General features: G+C 39.2%; 1 protein-coding gene across 2 annotated transcripts; it reads right to left on the bottom strand.

The window, feature by feature from the left end:
- Positions 1-5612: 5612 nt before the first annotated feature.
- LOC132405459 (CDGSH iron-sulfur domain-containing protein 1-like) lies at positions 5613-23999 on the bottom strand. 2 transcript variants are annotated; one of them, XM_059990285.1, is made up of 3 exons: positions 22952-23999; positions 18776-18819; positions 5613-5854 (listed from the first exon to the last, which is right to left on the bottom strand). In XM_059990285.1, the coding sequence occupies exons 1-3, from the start codon at positions 23019-23021 to the stop codon at positions 5738-5740; spliced, it is 231 nt and encodes a 76-aa protein (XP_059846268.1). In that variant the 5' UTR covers positions 23022-23999; the 3' UTR covers positions 5613-5737. The 2 variants fall into 2 exon arrangements, with proteins under 2 accessions (XP_059846268.1, XP_059846267.1); XM_059990284.1 differs by having other exon boundaries at positions 18614-18819; positions 22952-23163.
- Between the last annotated feature and the right edge of the window lie 1324 nt (positions 24000-25323).

Below are 25323 nucleotides of genomic sequence, written 5' to 3'. Positions count from 1 at the left end.
GGTAATGACACAATTGTAATGAATGGGGGACTTCAGTATGCAAGGGGATTGGGAAAATTAGGTTGGCATCAGATCATGAGAGAGGGAATTTGTTGAATGCTTACAAAATGGCTTTTCAGAGCAGTTTGTGCTTGAGCCTACTCATAGAACGACTGTCTTAAATTGGGTGTTGTGTAATAACCCAGATCTTATGAGAGAGCTTAATGTAATGGAACCCTTAGGAGGCAGTGAACATAATATGATTGAATTTATATGCAATTTGAGAAGGAGAAGCATAACTCACATGTATCTGTATCAAGATGGAATAAAGGGAATTACAGAAGCGCAAGAGAGGAACTTGCCCAGGTGGATTGGAGGAGGATACTGGAGGAAATGACGGCACAGCAGAGTTGCTAAAGTTTCTGGGAATAGTTCACAAGGCGCAGGGTAGATATGTCCCTTAGAGGAAGAAGTTCTCAAATGGCAGGCAACCGTGGCTGACAAGGGAAGTTGAGGACTGCATAAAAACCAAGGAGAGGGCATGCAATGTAGCAAAAGTGAGTGGGAAGTTGGATTATTGGGAAGCTTTTAAAATCCAACAAAAGACAACTAAAAGAGCTTTAAGGAAAAAGGTAAAATATGAGGGCAGACTAGCCAATAATATAAAGCAGGAAACCAAAAGTTTTTTCAGTTATATGAAGAGTAAAAGGGAGGTGAGAATTGATATTGGACCACTGGAAAATGATGCTGGTGAGGTAGTAATGGGCAACAAAGAAATGGCAGATGAATTTAATGAGTACTTTGCCATTTGTCTTCACTGTGGAAGACACTAGCAATGTGCCGGTGGTCTGCGAGTGTCAGGGAGCAGGAGTGAGTGACATTGCTGTTACAAAGGAAAAAGTGCTAAGCAAACTGTAAGGTCTTAAGGTGGATAAGTCACCTTAGCCAGATGGACTACATCCCAGAGTCCTGAGAGAGGTTGCTGAAGAGATAACAGATGCATTGGTCATGATCTTTCAAGAATCATTTGATTCTACCATGGAAGATTGCAAATACCACTCCATTCTTTAAGAAGGGATGAAGACAAAAGAAAGGAATTAGAGGCCAGTTAGCCTAACTTCAATGGTTGGGAAAGTGTAGGGGACTATTTTAAGGATAAGATTTCAGGGTACTTGGAGACCAATGATAAAATAAGTCAGAGCCAGCATGGTTTCATTCCCTTACTGCTGCAGAGAAAATGTTATGCACGGATTGACAGAGATGCTTTGACCATGGTTTGGGGTGTAAAGTATTTTTACTAGTAGCTGTATAGGAGAGATTACCCTCATTATTGATCATCAGCCTCTGGTGTTCATTTTCAATTCACTGAAGGGTGTTCCACTAACAGTAGCAGAGATGGGTTCTGTTTCTTGGAAGACACAATTACAAGATGAAATTCAAGAAGCTATCTAATCATATAAATGCTCATGGGATTGTCCCATTTACCTTTAGAAAAAGAAATACCTGAAAATGTACAAAAGAGGACTCTCCTCTTGATGTATTATCCCTAATGCAAATCGGAAGTCTCTCTATTATGGCAGAGATGATTCAAAGGGAAACCAGGAAAGACCCCACACTGTTGAGCCACTAGAACGTGCAGCATAAAATCCAGATCAGTTTTTACCAGGGCCAGGATGAACTTGCCCTTGACAGAGATTGCCTTATGTGGGGGATTGTGAATTGTACAATTCAAGCTGAGACTGAGAGTTGAAGGAGCAACATGCCGGCCAACTAGTCATGGGCAAAGTGAAAGCGTTTCCCCAGAGCTTTGTCTGGTGGCCTTGGAAAGATCAGCAGAACAAACAGCTTGCAATGTACTGTTTGGGATGCCAGCATGTTCAGAAGATGCTAAGACCAGTGCCTCTCCATTTCTGGCAGAAGATTCATGTGGATTTTGCCAGGCCATTAACATAGAACATTACAGCACAGAAACAGGCCTTTTGGCCCTTCTTGGCTGTGCTGAACCATTTTTCTGCCTAGTCCCACTGACCGGCACCTGGACCACATCCCTCCATACACCTCTCATCCATTGTATCTGTCCAAGTTTCTCTTAAATGTTAAAAGTGAGCCTGTAGCGGTGTGCTACACGCAGCGCTAAAATTACGACACGGCGTCGGTAACTGCAGTCGAAGGAAAAAAACTTTATTCGAAAACTTCAGCCTCACTTTTAAGCCTCCCTCAACCGGCCCCCCATGGCGCAGAGGCTCCAAAGCTCTGTGCTTGCAAACCCCCGTAGGCTATCTAATTGTGAGTCGGTTCGGATGCGCCAGGAAATGGGTCACCACAAGCCCACATTTATCACTTCATCTGCCAGCTCATTCCACACTCCCACCACTCTCTGTATGAATAAGCCCCCCCCCCCACCCATGTCCCCTTTAAACTTTTCCCCCTTCATCCTTAACCCATGTCCTCTGGGGTTTTTTTCTCCCCTAGCCTCAGTAGAAAAAGCCTGCTTACATTCACTCTATCTATTCTCATCATAACTTTAAATACCTCTATCAAGTCTCCTCTCATTCTTCTACACTCCAGGGAATAAAGTCCCAACCTATTCAACCTTTCTCTGTAACTCAGTTTCTCAAGTCCTGGCAACATCCTTGTAAACCTTCTCTGCACACTTTCAACCTTATTAATATCCTTCCCGTAATTGGGTGATCAAAACTGCATATAATACACCAAATTTGACCTCACCCTATACAACCTCACCATCCAGTCCAGTACCTGAACTAGAAGTAGTGGATGCGGCTATGAAGTGGCCAGAAGTGTTCCCAATAGTTCCACTACAGCCTTGCACAGTGTTGATGTGTTGAGAGCCCTCTTGTCAAAGACTGGTGTTCCAAAACATTTAGTCAGTGACAACTGACCACAGTTTGTTGCTGAACATTTCAGTCATTCCTGAAAATGAATAGAGTAAAACATATTACATCTGCATTGCTCCATCCAAATATAAATGGCTTGGCTGAAAGGTTTGTCCAGAGTCTAAAGAACACACTTTTAGCAATGTCAATTGAACACACCACACTACCAGTGAATCAGAAGCTTGCCAATTTCCTCCTTGCATAACACAGTGCAGTGCACTCTACAACCAACAAAATCCCTTGCGCTCACACTCGGATCTCCTCAAACCTTATCTCAGAAGTAGTATGCAGGACGAACAGCCGAGACAATTTGATAGCTCCACAAACAAGGTGGTTTGATGTTTCATTCCTGGACAAGCAATGCTAGCAAGGGATTATAGAGATGATCAAAAGTGGGTGCTTGGAAAGATAAATGACAGTACTGGGCCACTCTCCTACACAGTTCAGATTGTGTCTAATGTCATCTGGAGATAATGCAAAGATCAGTTGAGGAAAGCAGTCAATTGTTAGAGAAGAGTGGTGTCCAGAGCAGTGAGGAGCACTTCCTGTGGCCCAGAATCAACTCCTAAACAACACAGAGGAATCCCTAGAACCTGAGTGTTTCACTGTCATAGGACTCTCCTACCAAGCAGAGTGACTCCACCTCCCCCCTCCCCAGTCAGGAAAGATGTTATTCCACAAGAGTAAGAAATCCTCCACAGCAATTAAATCTTTAGGCCTGAATAGGACAACTTAAAAGTTACTATGCTGTGGATCTATGGATGTCTGTCCAGTAATTGTAACATATAGTCTACTGTGTGTATAAATAAAAGAGAGAGATGATAGAGAGCAATAGGTTACATATTTGAGATGAGATGTATTCTATGTAACCCCCTGGGTTGCCTCAGGCTCGCTCAGCTCGTTCTTGTCTAGGGGGAGCAGCCTTTGGCCCTGCCAAACTGGATAATCAGCTGGTGTGGATGCTGTGTGATGTCCCTGCCTCGCCCAAAAACAGACAGTACACCATATGCGATTAAATGAGTACAATTTATAAAGGTTACTATAACTAAGTGATTAATAACGATACAGTATATATGAAGAGAAAAAAAATAAAGAACAGGCGCCAAACTTATCAAAGTCCAAACCACTTCGTGCACAACCGTTGGAGCTCAATTTCTGAAGTCTTCTGGCCACCATTCGATCCCCTCCGAACTCCTCGACTCGCAGCTCAGGACCCTCCGAGTGGTCAACCAAGCACATCTAGCTTCATCCCCCCTCCTCAGAGTACCTCCCGGCTTCGGACCCCCCTTTGGGGTCTGATCCTCGCCCAGCTTACAGCATTGCGTCCTCTCTCTCGACCCCCTCGCGCCGATCTGCCCAAAAGCCCGTCAACAAAAGCTTACAGACTCAGAAGAAAGAACATTAATCCCCATTTGGTTTACAAAGGAATACCATTCTCGTTATCAGTAAATTAGCATTCCTGCTAGTTAACAAAAAGAAGAAACCCTCTTTACATCTATATTGAGTTGGAGTTTATAGCTAAGCAGGGAGGAGTGCTGTGTATTTAATATTTGAGTAATATTGTAAATATATTTCTGATTAAGCGTTTTTTGTTTACATAATTCATTATGGGTTATACTGTATGTAAAAGTCTGTGAATTGACATACACATTAAGTCACCACACCTTATTAAAAGTAAGCAGAAACATTTATTCCCAGCTCTGTTTTTCATTCAGTTAGATGTTATATTTGGAGTTATAAAACATAACAATAAGAGCCCAGGAAAGATATTAGTATGGACAGAAGATTGGCTGTCTGGCAGGAAGCAAAGAGTGAAAATAAAAGGGGCTTTTTCTGGTTGACTGCAGTGACTACTGGTGCTCCATAGCGGTTGGTGTTGGGACCACTTCTTTTCACATTGTATGTCAATGATTTGGAGGACAGAGTTGATGGCTTTGTGACAGAAAGATTTAGAGAGATTGGGCAGAAGGAATATATTGTAGGGAAGTGTATGGACATGCACTTTGGTAGAAGGAATAAAGGTGTGAACTATTTTCTGAATGGAAATTCAAAAGTCAGAGGTGTAAAGGGTCTTTCGAGTCCTTGCAAGATTCCCTACAGGTTAACTTGCAGGTTGAGTCAGTGGTAAGGAAAGCAAATGTAATGTTCTCATTCATTTTGAGAAGATTAAAGTGTAAGAGCAAGGATGTAAGACACTGGTCATACTACAGTTGGAGTGTTGTTAGCACTTTTGGTCTCCTTATCTAAGAAAAGATGTGCTGGCATTGGAGTGGGCCAGAGGTGGTTCACAGGAGTGATTCCATAAATGAAAAGGTTAATATATGGGAAGATTTTGTTGGCCTGGGTCTGTACTCACTACAGCATAGAAGAATGGGGGGGGGGACCTCAATGAAACCTATCAAATACTGAAAGGCCTAGATAGAGTGGACGTAGACAGGATATTTCCTATAGTGGATGAGTCTAGGACCGGAAGGCACAGCCTCAGAATAGGGTTGAGAGGGATAGTAAAATCAACCATGATGGAATGGCAGAGCAGACTTGATGGGCCAAATGGCCTAATTCTGCTCCTATGTCTTATAGTTTTATAATTTTATTCATCCTTGGATAACTATGCCAAAAATTATATTTAAAAAACAATAACACTAAGAATGCAAAATATTCTTCAGCACTCCTAAAATGGCAAGCTGTTCGAAATCTGAGTGAATTTTCTTTAAATGAAGTAGCTAAGATTAACAGATAGATCATTCAACAAAAGTTTATTTTCAAAATAACCATTAAACTTTGAAAAGTCAAAAATTACACTACATTAATTTGTGAAATATAAAACTTCATGTGCATTGAACCAGACTCAAATATTTTCCACTTTAGTGCTGGAGAAACAGAGTATGCTCTGACCCAAACATTTTTGTTATGATCAAAGGTCCAACGTTATCTCTGGCTATTGAATTATGTTTCCTATGAGAACCATCACAGTAAGGGAACTGCAAAATATAAAATCACAGATCATTAGTCAAGATTAACTCATGCATATATTTTTCCAACGCTCAAACTAGCCATGATTAGTTAAGCTTCACAGACCTTAATGTTAAGGTATTGCAGACATGTAAAGGATAATGAAAGTATCTTCAAAAAAAGTTGCTGCGTTTTTTCCATCATCACAGATCAATTTAGCAAGCCTGTGCCAATCCTCATACTCAACTATCAAGAGCACAAGCATGACATATTGTACTTTCTTACTAATCCTTTACTCTCCTTGTTGGAAAGTCTTGGTTCCAGTCTGTACCTATCTTATTTAGAACTCAATGGGTAAGTACATATATAAAAAAATTAGTCATCACATTGTTTTTGTTGCAATCACATTATTTATTCATTAATTAAGCTTGTTACTATAACATAATTGCTAATGTCTTTATGACAACTGTACAATTATAATGATTTTGTGAAGTCAATTTAAGATATTTCAGATGCCATTAGAAAAGTAACTTGTAGAAACAATAATATTTTATATCAATAATGAGAGACAACAGTAATATTTTATAAAGGTTACATTAAAATATATGCTAATAAAGAAATTAATATCATAGCTAAGTTAGATCCTGGACAGAGGACAGGTGTAACAGTATTCAGAATCCTATCATGTTTAATAATAATAGCTAGAGAATCAATCATCTTAAGTGAACAGATTAATTTTTGATCATTTGATTATTGATTTAATATTGAAGAAGCAGGATGTTGGTATTGCTAATAGGCCTTATTGCAGAGAAAGGTAAGTTGCTGTCCTGAACTGCTCCAGTCATTGTACTGAAGTTGTTCCTAAGGAAGCTCCAGAGTTATGGAGCAGCGCACGTGAAGGTAGAAGTTCCAAGCAGTACTGTCTGTGTTTGCTGCCCTTATTCTTCTAAGCAATACAGACTGGGTTGAGAGAAACTACTACGAAGTCTTTGTAAATTTCTTCAGTACATGTAACATCCATAATGGTTTAATGTTGTGGATGAATCATTTTAACTGCACAAAGTTGAAAATAATTAATCAATTTCTTGGTGTACCTTTAAGCTCAATAAGGCTTTGTGGGATGGGGGTGGTGGGGTTGGGTGGGTGTCAAGCAGTGAATCAGTCAAATCAAAATACCCAGTGCCTATAGCAAGTCTTTGTGCAGCTGGTTCAATTCAGTAAAACTAAAAAATTAGCAAGAAAATGTTAAATATAAAAAAAAGTAACAAAATAAAACTAGGAAAGGAAGTAAGATTAATAACAAGGATCTAATGGGAGAGATTAAAATAATTTTATTAATCAAATTTGTAGTATTAACTTACTTACAAAGGCTTCAGCCTCCACATTTGTAAACCTAATTTATCAGCATCAGAGCAGTAAATATGACTGACTACACCATTAAAAACTCAATTGCTCCTGACAAAATGAGAGTCAAACTTTTCATCAGCTTTTATTAGGATAATAGTGTGTAATCGGCCTCATTTAAAGCCATTACTATGATCTCTCTGCAGGTTCAATCTCCAAAGACCAACAATAAAGTCTATAGAAAGACATGTTCAAATTAACAGCAGTGTCTGGAGATTTACGTTTAATTGTACATGTGCGGACTCCAGAAATTTACTTGGCAATTCCTGGAAATGCCATTTTAATACTGCAAAATCCAAACCTATAAAAGTTTATCTGACTCTTGATACATTACAATCTTAGAACTTAGAGATGACTATAGATTTATTTATTCACTAGTTACAATCAGCATATATAACTGTAAATATTAATATACTATTAGTAGACAGGAGATCTCAGATTTTCTCACTTTTATCTTCAGCCTGTTATTTACGACATCAATGATGGTCCTATAAGTCATCAGTTACTTTTAAGCCAAACAAGCAACTGAATAGTATAATGATCACAAACCTTCCTCTGGGGACTAATATTTTAAGTGCTTATCATCATAGGACTAAGTTGACAAAAATCAATTTCTACAGGATGAACAGCTGCTCAGCTTTCTTGTGTAAGTATCACTGTGGATAAGTTACAGCGTGTCATAACTAATGACACAACTCATACCTAGCACACAAGTGCCATTGTGAAGAAAGCATGGCAGTAGCTCAGCATTTTGTTTTAAAGAAGTTTGCAAAGATTCAACATGTCATCTGGAACTTTGAAACACTTCTATAGATGTGTGCTAGAGTATATTGACTGTTGCATCAAGGCCTGGTATAGAAATACAAATGCTCTTGAACAGAAAGGGCTACAAAAAGTTATGGACACAGCCCAGTTCATCCTGGGTAAAGCCCTCCCACTACTGAGTACTTCTACATGGGAAGCAGCATCCACCTTCAAGGAACCCACCTTGCAGGCCATGCTCTCTTCTTACTGCTGCCTCCAGGAAGGTACAAGAGCCTCAGGACACACACCACCAGGTTCAGGAACAGTTATTAACCCTCAACTATCAGGCTTGTGAACCAGAGGGGATAAATTTAATCAACTTTACTTGCCCCTTCACTGAATTGTTCCCACGACTTAAGGACTCACAGTCAAGGACACTTCATCTCATATTCTCGATATTGATTGCTTATTTATTTATTATTATTTCTTATTTTTCTTTTTGTATTTGCAGTTCATTGTCTTTTGCATATTGTTGATTGTTTTCCCATTCTGCTGGGAGAGGTCTTTAATTAATTCTATTGTGTTTCTTATATTTAATGTGAATACCTGCAAGAAAATAAACCTCAAGGGTGTACATGGTGACATATATACTTTGATAATATATTCACTTTGAACGTACTCAAACTTCTTTACCTTAATTGCATTAATCACTAACACTGGTGCAAGTGACATGGAAGATCTCAAAAAGTTCAAGCTCAGTTAATTATAAAAGAGGATGTAATTAAAAACAAATCAAACAAAGACAATTAAGACAAAAACTGGAGAGCAGGAGACAGGAGATTTAAGATCAAATTACCACATTTCAGACAAAATTTATATCTTCTAACTTGCTAAGGAGTGTAAAAGAAACACTGGAAGCATTTATTTCCTGGTAAAACGTACATTCAAATTTTGGGCACATTTCAAATTTATGGACTTTTGATGGATAAAAAAGTTGTTTGTTAAAGTTAGGCAATGAATGATGAAGCTGGGAGAATTCTACTTGATCTGACAATAACTAAAATGACCAAGAATAGTAAGAAATATAGGATGAAGCATTGTGATCAAAAGGTAAGAGGCAGCAGCATCACAAAAGGATTAGAAGATAATATGGTTATAAGTCATCAAATTGTAAATGGAATGTCAGTCACCTAAATCTTGACATTGTAGTCTGGACAGTGAATGTAGAGAAACAACTGGCAATATTGTGGATATGGTTGAAAAGCTTTGATCATCACTGAGATGAATAAATTGATATATGAAGAACACATATATTGAGAAAATAGAGAGAATGAGCCACAGACTGCAGCATAGTTCTGCAGTAAGGTCACCAAATGCTGTACACTACTGCATGATAAACCAAGAGAGCCAGTGTGTCTGCTAACTCTTGAAATTTCATCACCTGGGTTAAGTCCAGTCCATTAATCTTTCTTGATGTCGATAGGCTCAAGTTTCAGCCCCATTTGATGAACCTTCAATGGAACTGTGGACAGGCAAGCTGTTGATCAATTGTTGGTAGGGTTAAAGCTGTTTAAGTTGTAAAGACCATGTTAGCATTCAAGATCAGATGATTCTCAGAGCACATTGATTTATTATCTTCAGCCATATCATTTGTAATGTTTGCTTAGCTTTTATCATCTTTTCACTGGTCTGTGTACTTGATTAGTTTTATACCACCTTGCCAGGTTTAGGCCAAACTCAGAATAGGCATACGAGATCACCACCAACAGATTTGATGGCCAACACGATACATGACAGAGGAAGCAAGGAAGATTGGGTCCAGCTATATTTGAGTGATAAATTCAATCTGAGGAATAGCGGGCATCATTGCAGCTATCACAGCTGAGAAATGGAAGGAAATTCCTGTGGCTAAAAAAAATCAAAATGGGTAAGGCATGATTAGCTATTGCTATGTACTACGGAACAAAATAGTTTCTGCTGGAACCCGAGGAAAAACATGTAAAATTGCCTGAAAGGATGATGGGTTGCAGGAGAAGGATGTAATTTTAGCAAGATTGATGGAAGGAAATAAAATAGTTGGAGAAACAAAGACAGAATAACTATTTAGTAGCTCTACGACATCAGACTGGAAAATGATCTGAACCAGTTAATGATGAAAGAAAATAAACAAGGAGCAGTGATTTAAGGGAAATTATCAGGTGCTGAAGCGTAAGGAAAGGAATTTGGTTTGTGTGCTGGCCATTCACCACACAAGGAAAAGAATGAACTACAAATTGTAAGTTATAAAGAGGCACAATTTGTGCTAATCCAGAGACCGTAATGGGGAAAAAATATTTTAGACACAGGGTGGAAAGACTAGAAGAGGAAACTGTGGATGGTGAATGGAAAAAAAATGTGCAGTGTTGATTGAAGAGTAAGAGCCTGATAAAGCAGACAAAAGCAATTCAATAAACTGCAGGATATCCCAAAGTCTCACCTTACATTGAACTAATACACCTGTATAAGTAAGGAAAACTGCAAGAGATCAGCAAACCTTCATACAAGGTGATACAGAAGATCATTTTTCTTATTCAGAAATGTTAATTTTGATACAAGGTTTAGATCAGAAAACTGACACTAATTTAAATGGAGCAGTGCTGGCTGGGCTATCCCAAGACAACTTGCAACAGCATTAACAATATTGTGGATAGTGCCAAGCTTGTGGATACAGAAGAGGTGATCTATTTAAAATCATGACACAATGTACAGGTGAATCTGCTTGACATAAATTGAAGGTAATCTTAAATGCTGCCTTTCCTAGAATGTTTCTTTCTTTAAAAAGTTAGTCATAATGTTTGCCATTTTAATTTTCCAGTCCTGGAACTCTTTTGGGGAAATAAAAGGTTTTGGTTCAATTAGAGTGATGAACAGCTTTTGTCTCATAAAATGTCAATTAGAATCAGAATCAGATTTAATATCACTGACACGTCGTGAAATTTGTTAACGGCAGCGCTACAATGCATGTTAAATATAGAAAATAAATATACAGTAAGTATATATGTATATAAAGAGCTGTGTTCATGTGTTTAATGGACATTTAGGAATTGGATGGCAGAGGGGAAGAAGCTGCCCCTGAATTGCTGAGTATGTGCCTTCAGTCTTCTGTACCTCTTTCCTGACAGTTACAAAGAGGGAATGTCCTGGGTGATGAGGGTCCTTAGTAATAGATGCCACCTTTCTGAGGCAGTGCTCCTTGAAGATGCCTTAGATACCATGGAAGCTAGTATCCAGGATAGAGATGACTAATTTTACAACTTTCTGTAGCTTCTTTCTATCAATTCAGTATCCCCACCCCCATACCAGACAGAGAAACAGCTTGTCAGAATGCTGTCCACAGTAGAAGTTTGAGCGTTTTAGGTGACAAACCAAATTTACTTAAATTCCTAAAGAAATATAGCCACCATCTTGCCTTCTTTATAGATGCATTGATATGTTGGGACCAATGTTCCCTCTAATTTGTAATGACCAGCGTGTGCAAAAATCCTGTGCTGTGCAAATTTTTTTGCCCAGAGACAAGGACATGTTCGCACTGAATAATTTCTTCAATAAGAACAGTATAAATAAGCCAGTTCTAAAGTCCGCAGACAAATCATCACAAACTCCATGTTGTGTACACCGTCTGCATCAGAAAACGGAAAAGGAAACATGATTGTGTAAGATCGTGAAATACACTTAACATGCCAACAAGATAGAGAGTGGTAACCTTTTGTGTACAGTTGTATTTCCTTTGTGCGTCAGTAACAAAAGATGAGTGCATGCACACCTTAGAGGGAACGTTGGTTGGGAACAGTTTAGATCCTCAGTGATAATGATAACCAGGAACCTGAAATTGTTCACTCTCAAATGGAACTCAGCTTAATATGAATATACATTAGAGCTGTTTAAGTTTGTAACCAGATTATCTCGAGGCTGGCTGGCTACAGAACAAAAGTCGGTTTGTAAAGGAATAAACTGAGAACAGATAGCAATTTACAGCTTGTTCCAGTTCTCCCGCCAACTATAAACTGAACAGGATCCAAAAGGGTCAAAAAGTATAATTGGAGCATATGCTTATCTGAAAAAGGAATTGGACCCATTGCGTAACAAAGGCCTACGTCATCACACAACAGCAAAAGTAGTCATGACAGACAAAATTTTCCTTGTGTGTTTTGCAGAATATGTAACCTCGTGAAGCTGTGGAGAATTCAGAATCCGGTTTATTATCACCAGATGTGTCCTGAAATTTGTTAACTTAGCAGCAGCAGTACAATGGAATACATGCAAATATAGAAATAAATTACAATACGTATATGTATATAAATAGTTATATTAAGAATAGTGCAGAACCAGATTTTTATATATATAAAAATTGAGGTAGTGCTCATGGATTCAATGTCCATTTAGGAATCTAATGGCAGAGGGGAAGAAGCTGTTCCTGAATCATGAAGTGTGTGCCTTCATGCTTCTGTACTTCCTTCCTGATGTTAACAATGAGAAGAGGGCATGCCCTGGGTGATAGGGGTCCTTAATAATGGACAGCCACCTTTCTGAGGCACCACATGTTGACAATGACTTGGATACTACAGAGCACCCAGGATGGAGTTGACTAACTTCACAACTTTCTGTTGCCTTTTTTTCGGCGGTCCTGAGCAACAGCTCCACCTATCCCAATACCAAACAGTGATGCAGCCTGTCACAGTGCATGTAGTTAGTGTATGTGGGTGAGACAACCAGTATTGTGACAACTCTGGATATTGTGAATCCAGAGTCATTCAATCAACTCCATCATGGTCAGTCCCAAACACTACTGCAAAAACAGGAGAGTTGAGCATGGGGCTAGCAACCCCATGCTGTAAAAAACACAGAGCTACCAAATTGCCAATAAAAGCTCCAAAGATCTCATCCCTGAAAGATGAAGGATCTTCACCTAGAAGACATTCAAGGTCATGTGGTGAAAGTGGAAGCTACAGGGCCAATTAAGTTTCGGCCATGGACAGAGAGCTCTAGCAAGTTGCTGCTGGTAGCCTATGCCCCAGTAGGGGTGATGAGCTTAAGAAAGTCTTTTAGTTACTTCCATGGAGCCCTGTTCTATACACACTGGATCCCTTATAATTTGTCTACCAACACAACTGATCGTAATAGCCACAGCTCTACACACCATCCTTACACATCTGGGGAAGGATGCTTATGTGAGAATGCTGCTCTTGGACTACAGTTCAGCCTCAGCACCATAATTCCCTCCAGGTTCGACAAGAAGCTCAGAGACCTCGGCCTTCACCCTGCCTTGTGTAGCTGGATCCTGGATTTCCTGTCAGATCGCTGAAAGGTGTTAAGAGTGGGCTCCCTCACCTCTGCCCCTCAGGGCTGTGTCCTAAGCCCCCTCGCTTACTCTCTGTACACCCATGACTGTGTCACCACCATAGCTCCAATCAGCTAATTAAATTTGCTGATGATACTACATTGATTGGCCTAATCTCAAATAATAATGAGGTAGCCTTCAGAAACGAAGTCATCAGGCTGACAGGGTGGTGTCAAGAAAACAACCTCTCCCTCAATATCACAAAAACAGGGGAGCTGGTTGTGGACTACAGGAGGAATGGAAGCAGGCTAACCCCTATTGACATCAATGGATCTAGGGTCGAGAGGGTGAACAGCTTTAAGTTCCTCAGCATAAACATCATTGAGGATCTCACGTGGTCTGTACATACTGGCTGTGTGGTAAAAAAAGCACACAGCACCTCAGACAGTTGAAGTAGTTTGTTATGGGCCCCCCAAATCCTAAGAACTTTCTACAGGGGCACAATTGAGAGCATCCTGACCAGCTGAAATATTGCCTGGGATGGGAACTGTACTTCCCTCAATCGCAGGACCCTGCAGAGTGGTGCAGACAGCCCAGCGCACCTGTAGGTGTGAATTCACCACTACTCAGGACATTTACAAAAGCAGGTGTGTAAATAGGCCCGAAAGATCATTGGGGACCTGAATCACCCCAACCACAAACTGTTCCAGCTGCTAACATCCAGGAAATGGTACCGCAGCATAAAAGCCAGGACCAACAGGCTCTGGGATAGCTTCTTCCACCAGACCATCAGATTAATTCATGCTGACACAACTGTATTTCTGTTGTATTGACTGTACTGTGGTACACACTATTTAATAAAAATTACTATAAGTTGCACATTTAGATAGAGATGTAAAGTTTTTGTTACTCCTCATGTATATGAAGGATGTAAGTAACAATGTCAATTCAATTCAATATGGTGGACTAGAGAAGTACCCTTGCAATCAGCAAGAAAAATCTTAATAGTCTCCAATCACTGTTTAACAATACAAAAGGTAAGGTTTTTGTGCTAGGAATGGGAAAAATGTAGTAAGTGTTGTGCAGAAGACAACAGAGCCTGCTGACATAATTTTGCATTAAGTTCCTTATACTGTACAAAATTGGGAACAATGTTGGTACCAGATGGTAGAACTGAAAAGGAATCAGTACTGAGTCCTGCTATAAGCCATTTTGTATCAATAAAGTCAATTACTTGTCCAGCACATAAACAGGCTTGTGGCTCTTCAAGTCCATGCCGACCATTTTGTTCTACACTAATCCTGTGCCATCATTGTGTCTATTCTTATTTAACTGCCCGTCTAAATATCTCTGAACTGTAATGATAATGTCTCATTCTGTCATCTCCTCTGGCAACAAGCTCCAGATGTTAACCACTCTGCCTTAGATGAAAAAAAATTAAATCTCCCTTAGAACTTTTTCTCACTTTGAGTGAATGGCCTAATGTTTTCAACACAATTTACACTAGGAAAAATTGAATGAACCCTATATATGCCATTTACATTATATCAGCCTTTGGCTTTCTTTCATTCAGGAATACAGACATAGCGTATCAAATTACTTCTTATAACTAAAGTCCTTGAATCTGGACAACATCCTTGTGAACCCCTTTTACATTTTCATTAGGGAAACCACATCCTTTCTATAGTGACAGCAAAGCACCAGTCTGTAAAGTTGTAATATAATACTGCAACCAAAGACAAGCATGGCACAGAACTGTGAAAAAAGTGTATCTACTTGTGTTGCCACTTTCCGGGAAGCCTGGACGTAAACCCAAAGGTCTTTGTTCATCAATAACCCTTGATGCTATACCCTTTGTTGAACATGTCCCACCTGACTTCCACAATGCTTCACCTTGTCCTTGTCAGGATTAAGTTCCACCTGCCAACACTGCCTATCTTTTTATCTGAGATGATGTTGCTCGCTATCCACAAGATCAGTTTTCATGCTATCTGCAAACTTTCCAATCAGACCTCCTATGTTCATATCTAAGCCACTAATACATGTCACACCACACTGGTGAAGAATGCTACACCAACACAGATTCTGAGAGACATTGATCCCTGGCATTTTATCATAAATGGTAAATGCAGCACAGGACCTACTTGGTTATTGAAGGAAATTGCAGTATTATATAACCATAAAACAATTACAGCATGGAAACAGGCCATGTTGGCCCTCCTAGTCCATGCCAAACGCTTACTGTCACCTAGTCCCACCGACCTGCACTCAGCCCATAACCCTCCATTCCTTTCCTGTCCATATACGTATCCAATTTTACTTTAAATGACAATATCAAACCTGCCTCTACCACTTCTACTGGAAGCTCCTTCCACACAGCTACCACTTTCCAAGTAAAGAAATTCCCCCTCGTGTTACCCCTAAACTTTTGCCCCCTAACTCTCGTCCTCTTGTTTGAATCTCCCCTACTCTCAATGAAAAAAGCCCATCAACGTCAACTCTATCTATCCCCCTCATAATTGAAAAAACCTATATCAAGTCCCCCCTCAACCTTCTACGCTCCAAAGAATAAAGACCTAACTGGTTCAACCTTTCTCTGTAACTTAGGTGCTGAAACCCAGGTAACATTCTAGTAAATCTTCTCCATACTCTCTCCATTTTGTTGACATCTTTCCTATAATTTGGTGACCAGAACTGTACACAATACTCCAAATTTGGCTTCACCAATGCCTTGTACAATTTTAACATTACATCCCAACTCCTATACAATGCTCTGATTTATAAAAGCCAGCATACCAGAAGCTTTCTTCACCACCCTATCCACATGAGATTCCACCTTCAGGGAACTCCGCACCATTATTCCTAGGTCACTCTATTCTACTGCATTCTTCAATGCTCTACCATTTACCATGCATGTCCTATTTTGATTATTCTTACCAAAATAGAGCACCTCATTATGGATAACGTAATACTGTAAACTAAGCTTATTTTGCTCTACTTCATTTAGACCTGTAAGACTTGGTGCATGAACTTCATTAAACAGATATTTACATGGGTGGATTAAAAGAACATTTAGTTTGCTACATAACGTGGTTCAGATACTGTATTTTACTTTTACATGAACAGCTAGTCGGGGTTATGAAAGATTCACCAATCACAAAAGCATATTTTATTGTACATATAAGAAACAAATAATCCCTGAAGACGGGCATGGGTGGAATCCCAGTGAAATGTTAAAATCAGTATTGAAGCACATCCTTCAATTGGAATCTTATTGAGTCACACTACTGCTCAATGGTGCCTGTTGTTACTTAAGCTCCATTGTCAGTGTCAAAAACATAAATGATCAGATTCATTGTAAAAAAAAAACTCAGAAGTTAATTAGATAATACAATCAAGGGGAAATGTACAGCAAGTTGTCACAGGTGTGATTTTTGCAATATAAAAAACATGTAGGAAAGACTACCGTGCCAACTAATAATGGAACTGCAAGTTTAATGTAAATATAGATAATGGGTTACAGTTAACACTTGAAGGTACAGTGCAGTACCCTATGGTAAAGTCATTGTAGCTTTCCATGCTGCTTCTTTGAGGCCAAATAGCTGGTTCAACGCTCAACCCAGCATGGAAAACGTTCAAGGAGCCAGCCGGATTTGAACCATGAACCACTCGCCTAAAAGGCCAGCGTGGATCCCCCTACACCACTGCTTTTATGGTAAGGTAGAGGGGTTATATTCATGAATAACAGTTCATAACATTTTCTATCTTATAAATTTGTGAATTTCAAAATATTTATGTCATATTATTTCTAAGGTCTATACTTATTTGTAACATTTGCACAGCTTTGTTATATTTTGTAAAATTGTAAAAAAACTGCTCTGTATCCTCAGCTGGTTTACCCAACTTGGGTTAAGTTCAGGCTGAATTCAAAATACAGGACAAGTGAAAACTATCCATAAATCTTTAACAGACTTCAGGAGTTATTTATTAATATTAGGCAAGACAGTGGCTATACTTTATTAGGAGTTTGAAGAGATTTGGCATGTCAACAAATACACTCAAAAACTTCTACAGCTGTACCGTGGACAGCATTCTGACAGGCTGCATCACTGTCTGGTATGGAGGGGGTACTGCACAGGACCAAAAGAAGCTGAAGGTGGTTGTAAATCTAGTCAGCTCCATCTTGTGTACTAGCCTACAAAGTACCTAGGACATCTTTAGGGAGCAGTGTCTTAGAAAGGCAGCGTCCATTATTAAGGACCTCCAGCACCCAGGGCATGCCCTTTTCTCACTGTTATCATCAGGAAAGAGGCACAGAAGCCTGAAAGCACACACTCAGTGATTCAGGAACAGTTTCTTCTTCTCCGCCATCCGATTCCTAAAAGCACAATGAATCTTTGGACACTACCTCACTTTAAAAAAAATTATACAGTACTTCTGTTTTTACACTTTTTAAAAATCTATTCAATATACAAAATCGATTTACTTGTTTGTTTATTGCTACTTTTATTTTTTCTCTCTGCTAGATTATGAACTGCAGCAATGAATTGCTGCTGCTAAGTTAACAAATTTCACGTCATATGCCAGTGAAAATAAACCCGATTCTGATTTTTAAAACATTCTGTTCATGAAAATGTTTATCGAATGTTGATGAAATGAGGAAAACAACTAACAGAAAATATAATGAACTTCACAGTCTCAATTTAAAGACACAATCAGAAATATTATGGGCTATTCTGAATATTTTTTTTTAATGGCCTTTTCCCATTTTCATAAAATAGAAAACTAGTTTAGTTGCAGGAAAGGTTAAAAGGTTAAAAAAAGTCAAGCAGCCAAAAGCACTTTTTAAAATAATTATGTTTTTATTATCCTAGTATGACCGCTGCTGTGACGGGTAAACAGAGCATCACAATCCACGTGCACAGTTTCATCAATGCTCTGTCTTTAAACTACTGCTTGTTTTTTTAAGAAAAAGGATAATAGTCTTATATTTACATAGATACCTTAAAAAACACAAACTGAATGGATAAGGCCAAACTCCTCATATTGTTTCAATCAAAGTTAGTGAAATTACTAACAGTCTTCACAATTTCAAGAACACCTGAATAATAAACACAATAGTCCAAGCTGTTCACTAACAGAAAACTTTTAGTAGTGTTGTAGATTACTTATAAAGTTAACAAAATCAAATGTAGGCAAAAAGATATTGTGGACCAAATAATCCTTTGCAGTGTGTACCGTTCTGTAAAACTGTCAACACTGAACACTACTCTATCATTTATTATGCACTTTTGCTGGAGCTTAAGCATCAGAAATCACTGACCTTATTTGATCTCCAACACCTGCAGAAGCATGTTTTAATATCCAAATCTTCTACATCAAAGTTGTGAACTACCTCAAGAATGTATTTATCAATTGCTGGGTTCACTCTTCTGTTCTTCATTAATCTACTTTTGATCAGATGATACAGAAAATAGCCACTAACCATTACTCCAATGGTTAGTCCATATGGAATTATTGCCCAGCGAGCTACAATTGGAAAAATATCACAGTAAGGGAACTTAAATTTAACATTGGTTCAGATAATTAAAAATAGTTTTGATTCATTTGCAGATTATGAAATAAATACTATTCTACAATATTTTAGTTAAGGTCATCACTGCAAATGGAAAACATCTGTTAATTGCAAAAGAACATTGCATAACAATACAAACCTAGAGCAGTGGTTCCCAACCTTTTCTATGCCCCACACTCCTAGGAAATGTTTGATTAATGTTCGCACCCCCCCACAAAAGTAATATCACATTTGAAGATGAAGTCTAATTTTTGATCCACAAATTGAACCACATACAATACTGTGGGTGAACAAATTGAATTTTAAAAATAAGCTTTTAACACAGTGCATAAAATGCAAATATAAATTGAGCAATTAGATTCTAATTTATTCAGAAGAAATTGTAAGCAATAAAATCAATCCCAATTGTGAACATAAAATTCAATGGCTTCTTTGCTTCTGCTTCTCATTCATGATTTTGTCAAAATGTGGAACTTTCTTGCTGATTGTGATCCGCAGGTCTGCCTGTGGATTCAGGCAATTCCTAGATTTTGTCTTGATTGACAAAAGAGAACTGAATCCAGATTCACAAAAGCATGCTGTTGCAAATGGAATGAGGACATGGAGTGCTTTTCCACCAAGTCTTGGGAACATATCCAGTGCTGCACATCAAAACTCCTCCAAAGTCTTGCTTTCAAATTGCATTTCAAGAGCTCTATTTGTCCGCAAATCAATAAGATCTTTCTTCAGCTCTTCATCATCTGACATTTTCTCCAAATTGTAGGAATATGGATTCATGATCCATTCTTCTGAAATCGTCAGGTCTCCAGCAGCAAAATATCCATCAAATGATTCTGACAGCATTTCCAAATGAGCCACAATTTCTTCACACACAGGAGTATGGATCCAGCATCATCAAACATCTCTAGTGAAGGAAAATTTGAGAGACTGCCTCTTTCCATCCTTCGACGCCAAAGACATAACTTTTCTTTGAAGGCATTCAACTTTTCACAAGTCTTCAACATGTTTCTCCCTTTTCCTTGAAAAGAAACACTCAGGTCATTCATACAAGTGAAAATGTCAGACAGACATACTTTATTGATCCTGAGGGAAACTGGGTTTCGTTACAGCTGCACCAACCAAGAATAGTGAAGAAATACAGCAATATAAAACCATAAATAATTAAATAATAAGTTATTCATGTTCAGTGGAAATAGTCCAGGACCAGCATATTGGCTCAGGGTGTCTGACACTCCTAGGGAGGAGTTGTAAAGTTTGATGGCCACAGGTAGGAATGACTTCCTATGACACTCAGTGTTACATTTCAGTGGAATGAGTCTCTGGTTGAATGTACTCCTGTACCTAACCAGTACTTTATGGAGTGGATGGGAGTCATTGGCCAAGATGGCATGCAATTTGGACAGCATCCTCTTTTCAGACACCAACATCAGAGTCAACTAAGTACGCCAGCATTTGGGCAAATTCCTGTGATTCCATTGCCCCAACCAGATCGCATTCACGCTCCTCCAGAAAAACTCTGATTTCTTCCCACAATTCAAAGAAGCGGGTTAAAGCTTGTCCTCGTGACAACCAACGGACTTCTGTGTGGAAAAACAAAAGTGAATGCTCACTTTCCAGATCCTCACAAAATGTTTTGAAGATGCGATGGTTCAAAGCACACCCCCTGATCCAGTTGATGATCTTCACACAAGTATCAAGAACTTTCTTCAAATTTGGAGGCAATGTTTTTGATGCCAAAGCATGCCGATGAAGAAAACAATGGGTAACTTGCAAGTCTGGAATCTCCTTTTTCATCAATGCAGAAAAGCCAGATTTATTTCCAACTACTGCAGGTGCCCCGTCAGTGCACACAGAACCAATGACTTTGATATCTAAATCATGTTTGGCAAAGAAGTCTTTCACCAGCTGGATCACATCCTTTGCAGTTGCGTTTGTTTTCAGATCTTTACAAAACAGGAAATCTTCCTTCACAGCACCATCATTGACATACCTCACTAATGTGATGAGTTGACTACAACTGGAGACATCAGTTGACTCATCCAACTAAATAAGAGATTTTAAGAGGACTAGCTCTGACATCTGAGATGACCTGGTCCAAAATATCTTCACTCAAGTCACTGATTCGGTTGTGAATGACATTATTTGATAGTGACACCTGTTCAAATTTTTTTCTTGCTTCTTTGCCCAGGATAATTGTTGCTATTTCCAGTGCACTCTTCCGCAATTGTATGGGGCTTCTTGGATTTCGCCACTTTATATGCCACTTGGTATGAAGCAAGTAGTAGTGGTTTTTCAACAGAAACAAAACCTAATTTTGGAAGAGTTCCTTGTGAATCAAAACAAGCTCTTTTGATTTTCAATGACCCAACATCATGTCCTTCAATATCAGCTCTACCATGCCTGTTCTTGAAGTGCTCTTGAAGCTTGGATGGCTTCAGATTTGAGTTGGAAAACACAACGCTACAAAGTATGCACTGGGGTTTTTGGAAGCCATCATTTCCTGTTGTGCAAGTGAAACCAAAGCACACATAGTCATCATTCCATTTCCTTCTTTTTGACATGATGAAGGGTTAAGGGTAAAGAGAAAAATATGAGCTAATATAAGAAAAACTATCTGACTAAGTCAGGGATGCCCAATTTACGCAACCAGACACGCCTATATCGAAGTATCATGAGAAATACACTTTCGAATATTCTATTACGATATATCTGTGGTTACACTAAGATAAATCATCAGGTGGAAATGCTACGGGGACACGACACGACTTATTAGGCTACTCTCTACTGAATTTACACACCTATTTCCAATGACTACAGGAGATATGAACTCCCATCACACGATTCAAAGTCCTTGGTGCTAACCATGATACCTCCTCAACTAACACAATTCAAGAAAAAAACCTTTGAAACTCAAAAACTTTAATGCAATGAGACAAATACGAATGAAAGACTTCAGCTGCTTTTTAATCAAAATGCGGCTTTTAAAAATTTTATAATTGAATAATTTACCTACTGTCTGCCGGTTTGGTTTTAACACAAGGTCGTTACTCGATGGTTGATTTGGGATATATAAAGATTTTGGCATTATAAGATGATATTTAAATCTGAGATGTAACCTTCTAGCTAACATTGATGAGACTCCTCAACTCTGAGGTGTAACTTCCCAGGTAACAGTAATGAGAATCCTCAACGCTGACTCGGTCAGCGGGAGACTGGAGTGAGTTTACATCTCTCTCGACTCGGGCAGCGGGAAAATGGAGTGTGCTTGGGACAAACGTTACTACCACTTCTCAAGGCACACTGGCAGCTGGCTGAGTGATGACTCGTGACTCAAGGACACAAGCCACGCTTTGTTGCACGCCCTGAAAATTTCATCCCGCACCCCAGGTTGGGAACCCCTGTCCTAGAGCAAGTTGCATAGAGTTGATTTCTCACATTAAATGCACAGAACTTTACAGCAAATCATACAGTTGAAACAAATCAGATGATGAGTATTGTTTTGCAACAGGGATTGGAACTAGAAATTCGATGCAACTATAAGTATATCAAATTTATTACAAGTTTTCGATACAAGGTGGGTAAATGGATTGCAAATATTTGTTTCATCGTGAATTTTAATGAATATTATTTACTTAAAAATATTAGTTCGGAGGCACTACTTAATCTGGTTTAGGAATGACAATACCGAAAAAGATGGCTTTAGAAGCTTCGCTTTCATACAAATAATTCCCCCCACCCCCCAACGCCAGCTTTCAAATTGTATTGCAACAAATTAAAATTAAATGTACATTCATTTTCCCCAGGTTCGGATCATTTGATCGCAATTCTACATATTTAAATCCACATCTTATGAAACTCCAAGTTAATGGCCTCAGGACAAGAGTGACGTTGCCTGCGTGGGGAAGGCTTCATCCTGCAGCAGTCGGACACAGCGATCCAACCATGCTTTCTCACAGTAGGCAACACCTTAAGCTTTCTCGAAGCCTGGCCGACCACCCGGGCGGAATAGCACGTTTGAAAATAGGGGCAAGAGCCGAGGGAACCCCTCCTCAACACGCCCACGTATCAGGCCGCAGCAGGCCCTACCTCCCCGTGCCGCCATTGCAGAGCCAGCCGTCACCGAAAGAGGTCGGATTTGCCTTCCCACTGCACCCATAGTTCCGCAGAGCTTTCCGCCATTCCCCGTCTCCACGGCAACTCGTCTATCAGCGACCTGCCAACTTTTTGCTTCCCGGTGCGAGCATTTTGGGAGATATACGGACTCGTTTATTCACACTTTCCACATAGAATAAATAAACTGCATTTTCCCCTCTGCTAAGGATCAGGTTTAAACTTATTTGGCTTCATTTTTAAAATTTAAAAACGCCAAAACTTGTAAAGCAAAACATCCTTTTGTTTCGGGTGCAGGATCAATCGGGAAGCTCAAAGAACGTTAAGAAAAGCGCTGGAGAGCGAGAGACAGCTGAAGTTATCGCTTTCACTGGCAGAACACACATTTTAGGTACAACAGCCAAAACGCACTGAGCAACCAGTGGCAGCTGTATTTGCAACCAACTGGAAATTGCCCACGAAGTTGTATGGACCTTTTAACCTATTCAAAGATCAATCCATTTTCTTTCTTCTATGTGCCATTCTGGAAGTCTCTTACATGTCCCTACCACCACCCCTGGCAGTATTCTCTATGCATTTATCACAATAAACCTCTGGTGTCACCCACCCATACTTTTCAATCACCTTAATATTATACCCTCTTGTATTAGCCCTTGCCACTGACTATATACCTCAGCATCTTATACACCTCTATCAATTTATCTCTCATCCTCTTTCTCCCAGGAGAAAAGCCCTAAACTCATTCAACCTTTCCTTACAAGACATGCACTCAAATCCCAGCAACATCCAGGTAAATCTCTGCCCCCTCTAAAGTTTTCACATCCTTTCTATGAAGCAACCAGAACTGAATGCTTATGCCACATGTGATCTAATCAGTTGTATAGAGCTGCAACATTACCTCACAGCTACTGAACACAAATTTCCCCACTGAACTCCATCCGCCACTTCTCAGCTCAGCATTCCTTTCAATGCCTGCAATATCATAAGACACCTCTTTCTAAAAATGTTACCAAACTTAAACTATTTCTTTCCCTTTTGTCCTGCTTAGATACAAATAGTTTGTTTGGAGCTCACCTACCTACCTCATTTCCCTGTGTCCACACTGGATATTTGAAATATGGATTCCAAATACCTATACATCAAGACTGCACTTTTGCCTAAAATAGCAGGGAAAGAAAGCAGCCATTTTGCTGAAGCGTATTTGATGACTCACCTGTCACCCTTGCAGGCCTTTTGCAGCTTTAGTTACGCCCCACGGTCAAAGGCAATTTCGTTACAACCTTTGGATTTTATGGCACCATTAATTTCACTAATTATTTACATAACTATGAACATTTTAGTGTCTTTTCTTTCACAATTAGAATTGTGCTTCATAAATATTGACATTTGTACCTTAGAATATAGCAAAATTGTATAAGCATACAGCAATGAAGACATCTTAATCTGTTCCACTAACACTTTACACTAGTTTCATGCTGCTGGCATCGAGAGTATTGAAACATTCATCAGTTCAGGTATGCTGTGATGACTAAAGCTTAGTGTCTACTACAATGCAGATGTGCTTGGTCTAGTTCTAAACCAAAGAACTGATGAGGCTATTTGCAGAGTTTACAATGAACATAATGGTCTTACGATATTGAGTGGGAGGATATTGCGATTTTATCAGGATATGATTGCTATCATGTTGAATAGCTTTTCAGTATCCATTTTCCATACCCTTCTATATTATTTAATAACTCATCTCCTTCTTAGGCCACAAACTTATCAATTACCCCTCATATGTCACCATATAGAACCTTGAGATTCATTTTCATGTGTGCACATAAATAAATCCATAATGGAATCAATGAAAGACTGCACCAACTAGGGCATTCAACAAGTATACAAGACAAACTATGAAAATACAGAAGGAAATAATAAATAAGCAAAGAAATATCAAGAACATGAGACGAGTCCTTGAAAGTGAGTCCCACAGGTTGTGGGAACATTTCATTGATGGGCAGGTAAAGTTATTTCCTTTGTTTCAAGAGGGTTAATAACAGTTCCTCATGCTAGTGGCGGGAGTCCTGAGGCTCCTGTACTTTCTTCCTCGTGGCAGCAGCCAGAAAAGATCACATCTTGGGTGGTGATGATGGACGCTGCTTTCCTCGTGTAGAGGTGTTCAATAAGAGGGAGGGCTTTACCGTATCCTCTTGTAGGATTTTCCATTCAAGGGCATTGGTATTCTCATACTAGGCTGTAATGCAGCTGATCAATACACTTTCCACTACTCATCTATAGCAGTTTGACAAAGTTTTAGCGGTCACGCTGAAACATCAGAAACTCCCAAGTAGAAGCACTGTGCTGTT

The sequence above is a fragment of the Hypanus sabinus genome, chromosome 15 (assembly GCF_030144855.1).
Source record: "Hypanus sabinus isolate sHypSab1 chromosome 15, sHypSab1.hap1, whole genome shotgun sequence".
In the NCBI taxonomy this organism is placed as follows: Eukaryota; Metazoa; Chordata; class Chondrichthyes; order Myliobatiformes; family Dasyatidae; genus Hypanus; species Hypanus sabinus.
The sequence above is the reverse complement of the archived record's forward strand: the minus strand, read 5'-3'. Positions and strand labels throughout refer to the sequence as shown.

What these genes read in the sequence shown, in the direction of transcription:
- LOC132405459 (XM_059990284.1), bottom strand. Translation starts at nt 23,021, where the DNA reads ATGGGTGCAGTGGGAAGGCAAATCCGACCTCTTTCGGTGACGGCTGGC. An exon ending in TGCAATGGCGGCACGGGGAG is followed by an intron (nt 18,820 to 22,951) that starts GTAGGGCCTGCT and finishes TTCCAATTGTAG; the next exon opens with CTCGCTGGGCAATAATTCCA. An exon ending in GGTGTTGGAGATCAAATAAG is followed by an intron (nt 5,855 to 18,613) that starts GTCAGTGATTTC and finishes TATATTTTGCAG; the next exon opens with TTCCCTTACTGTGATGGTTC.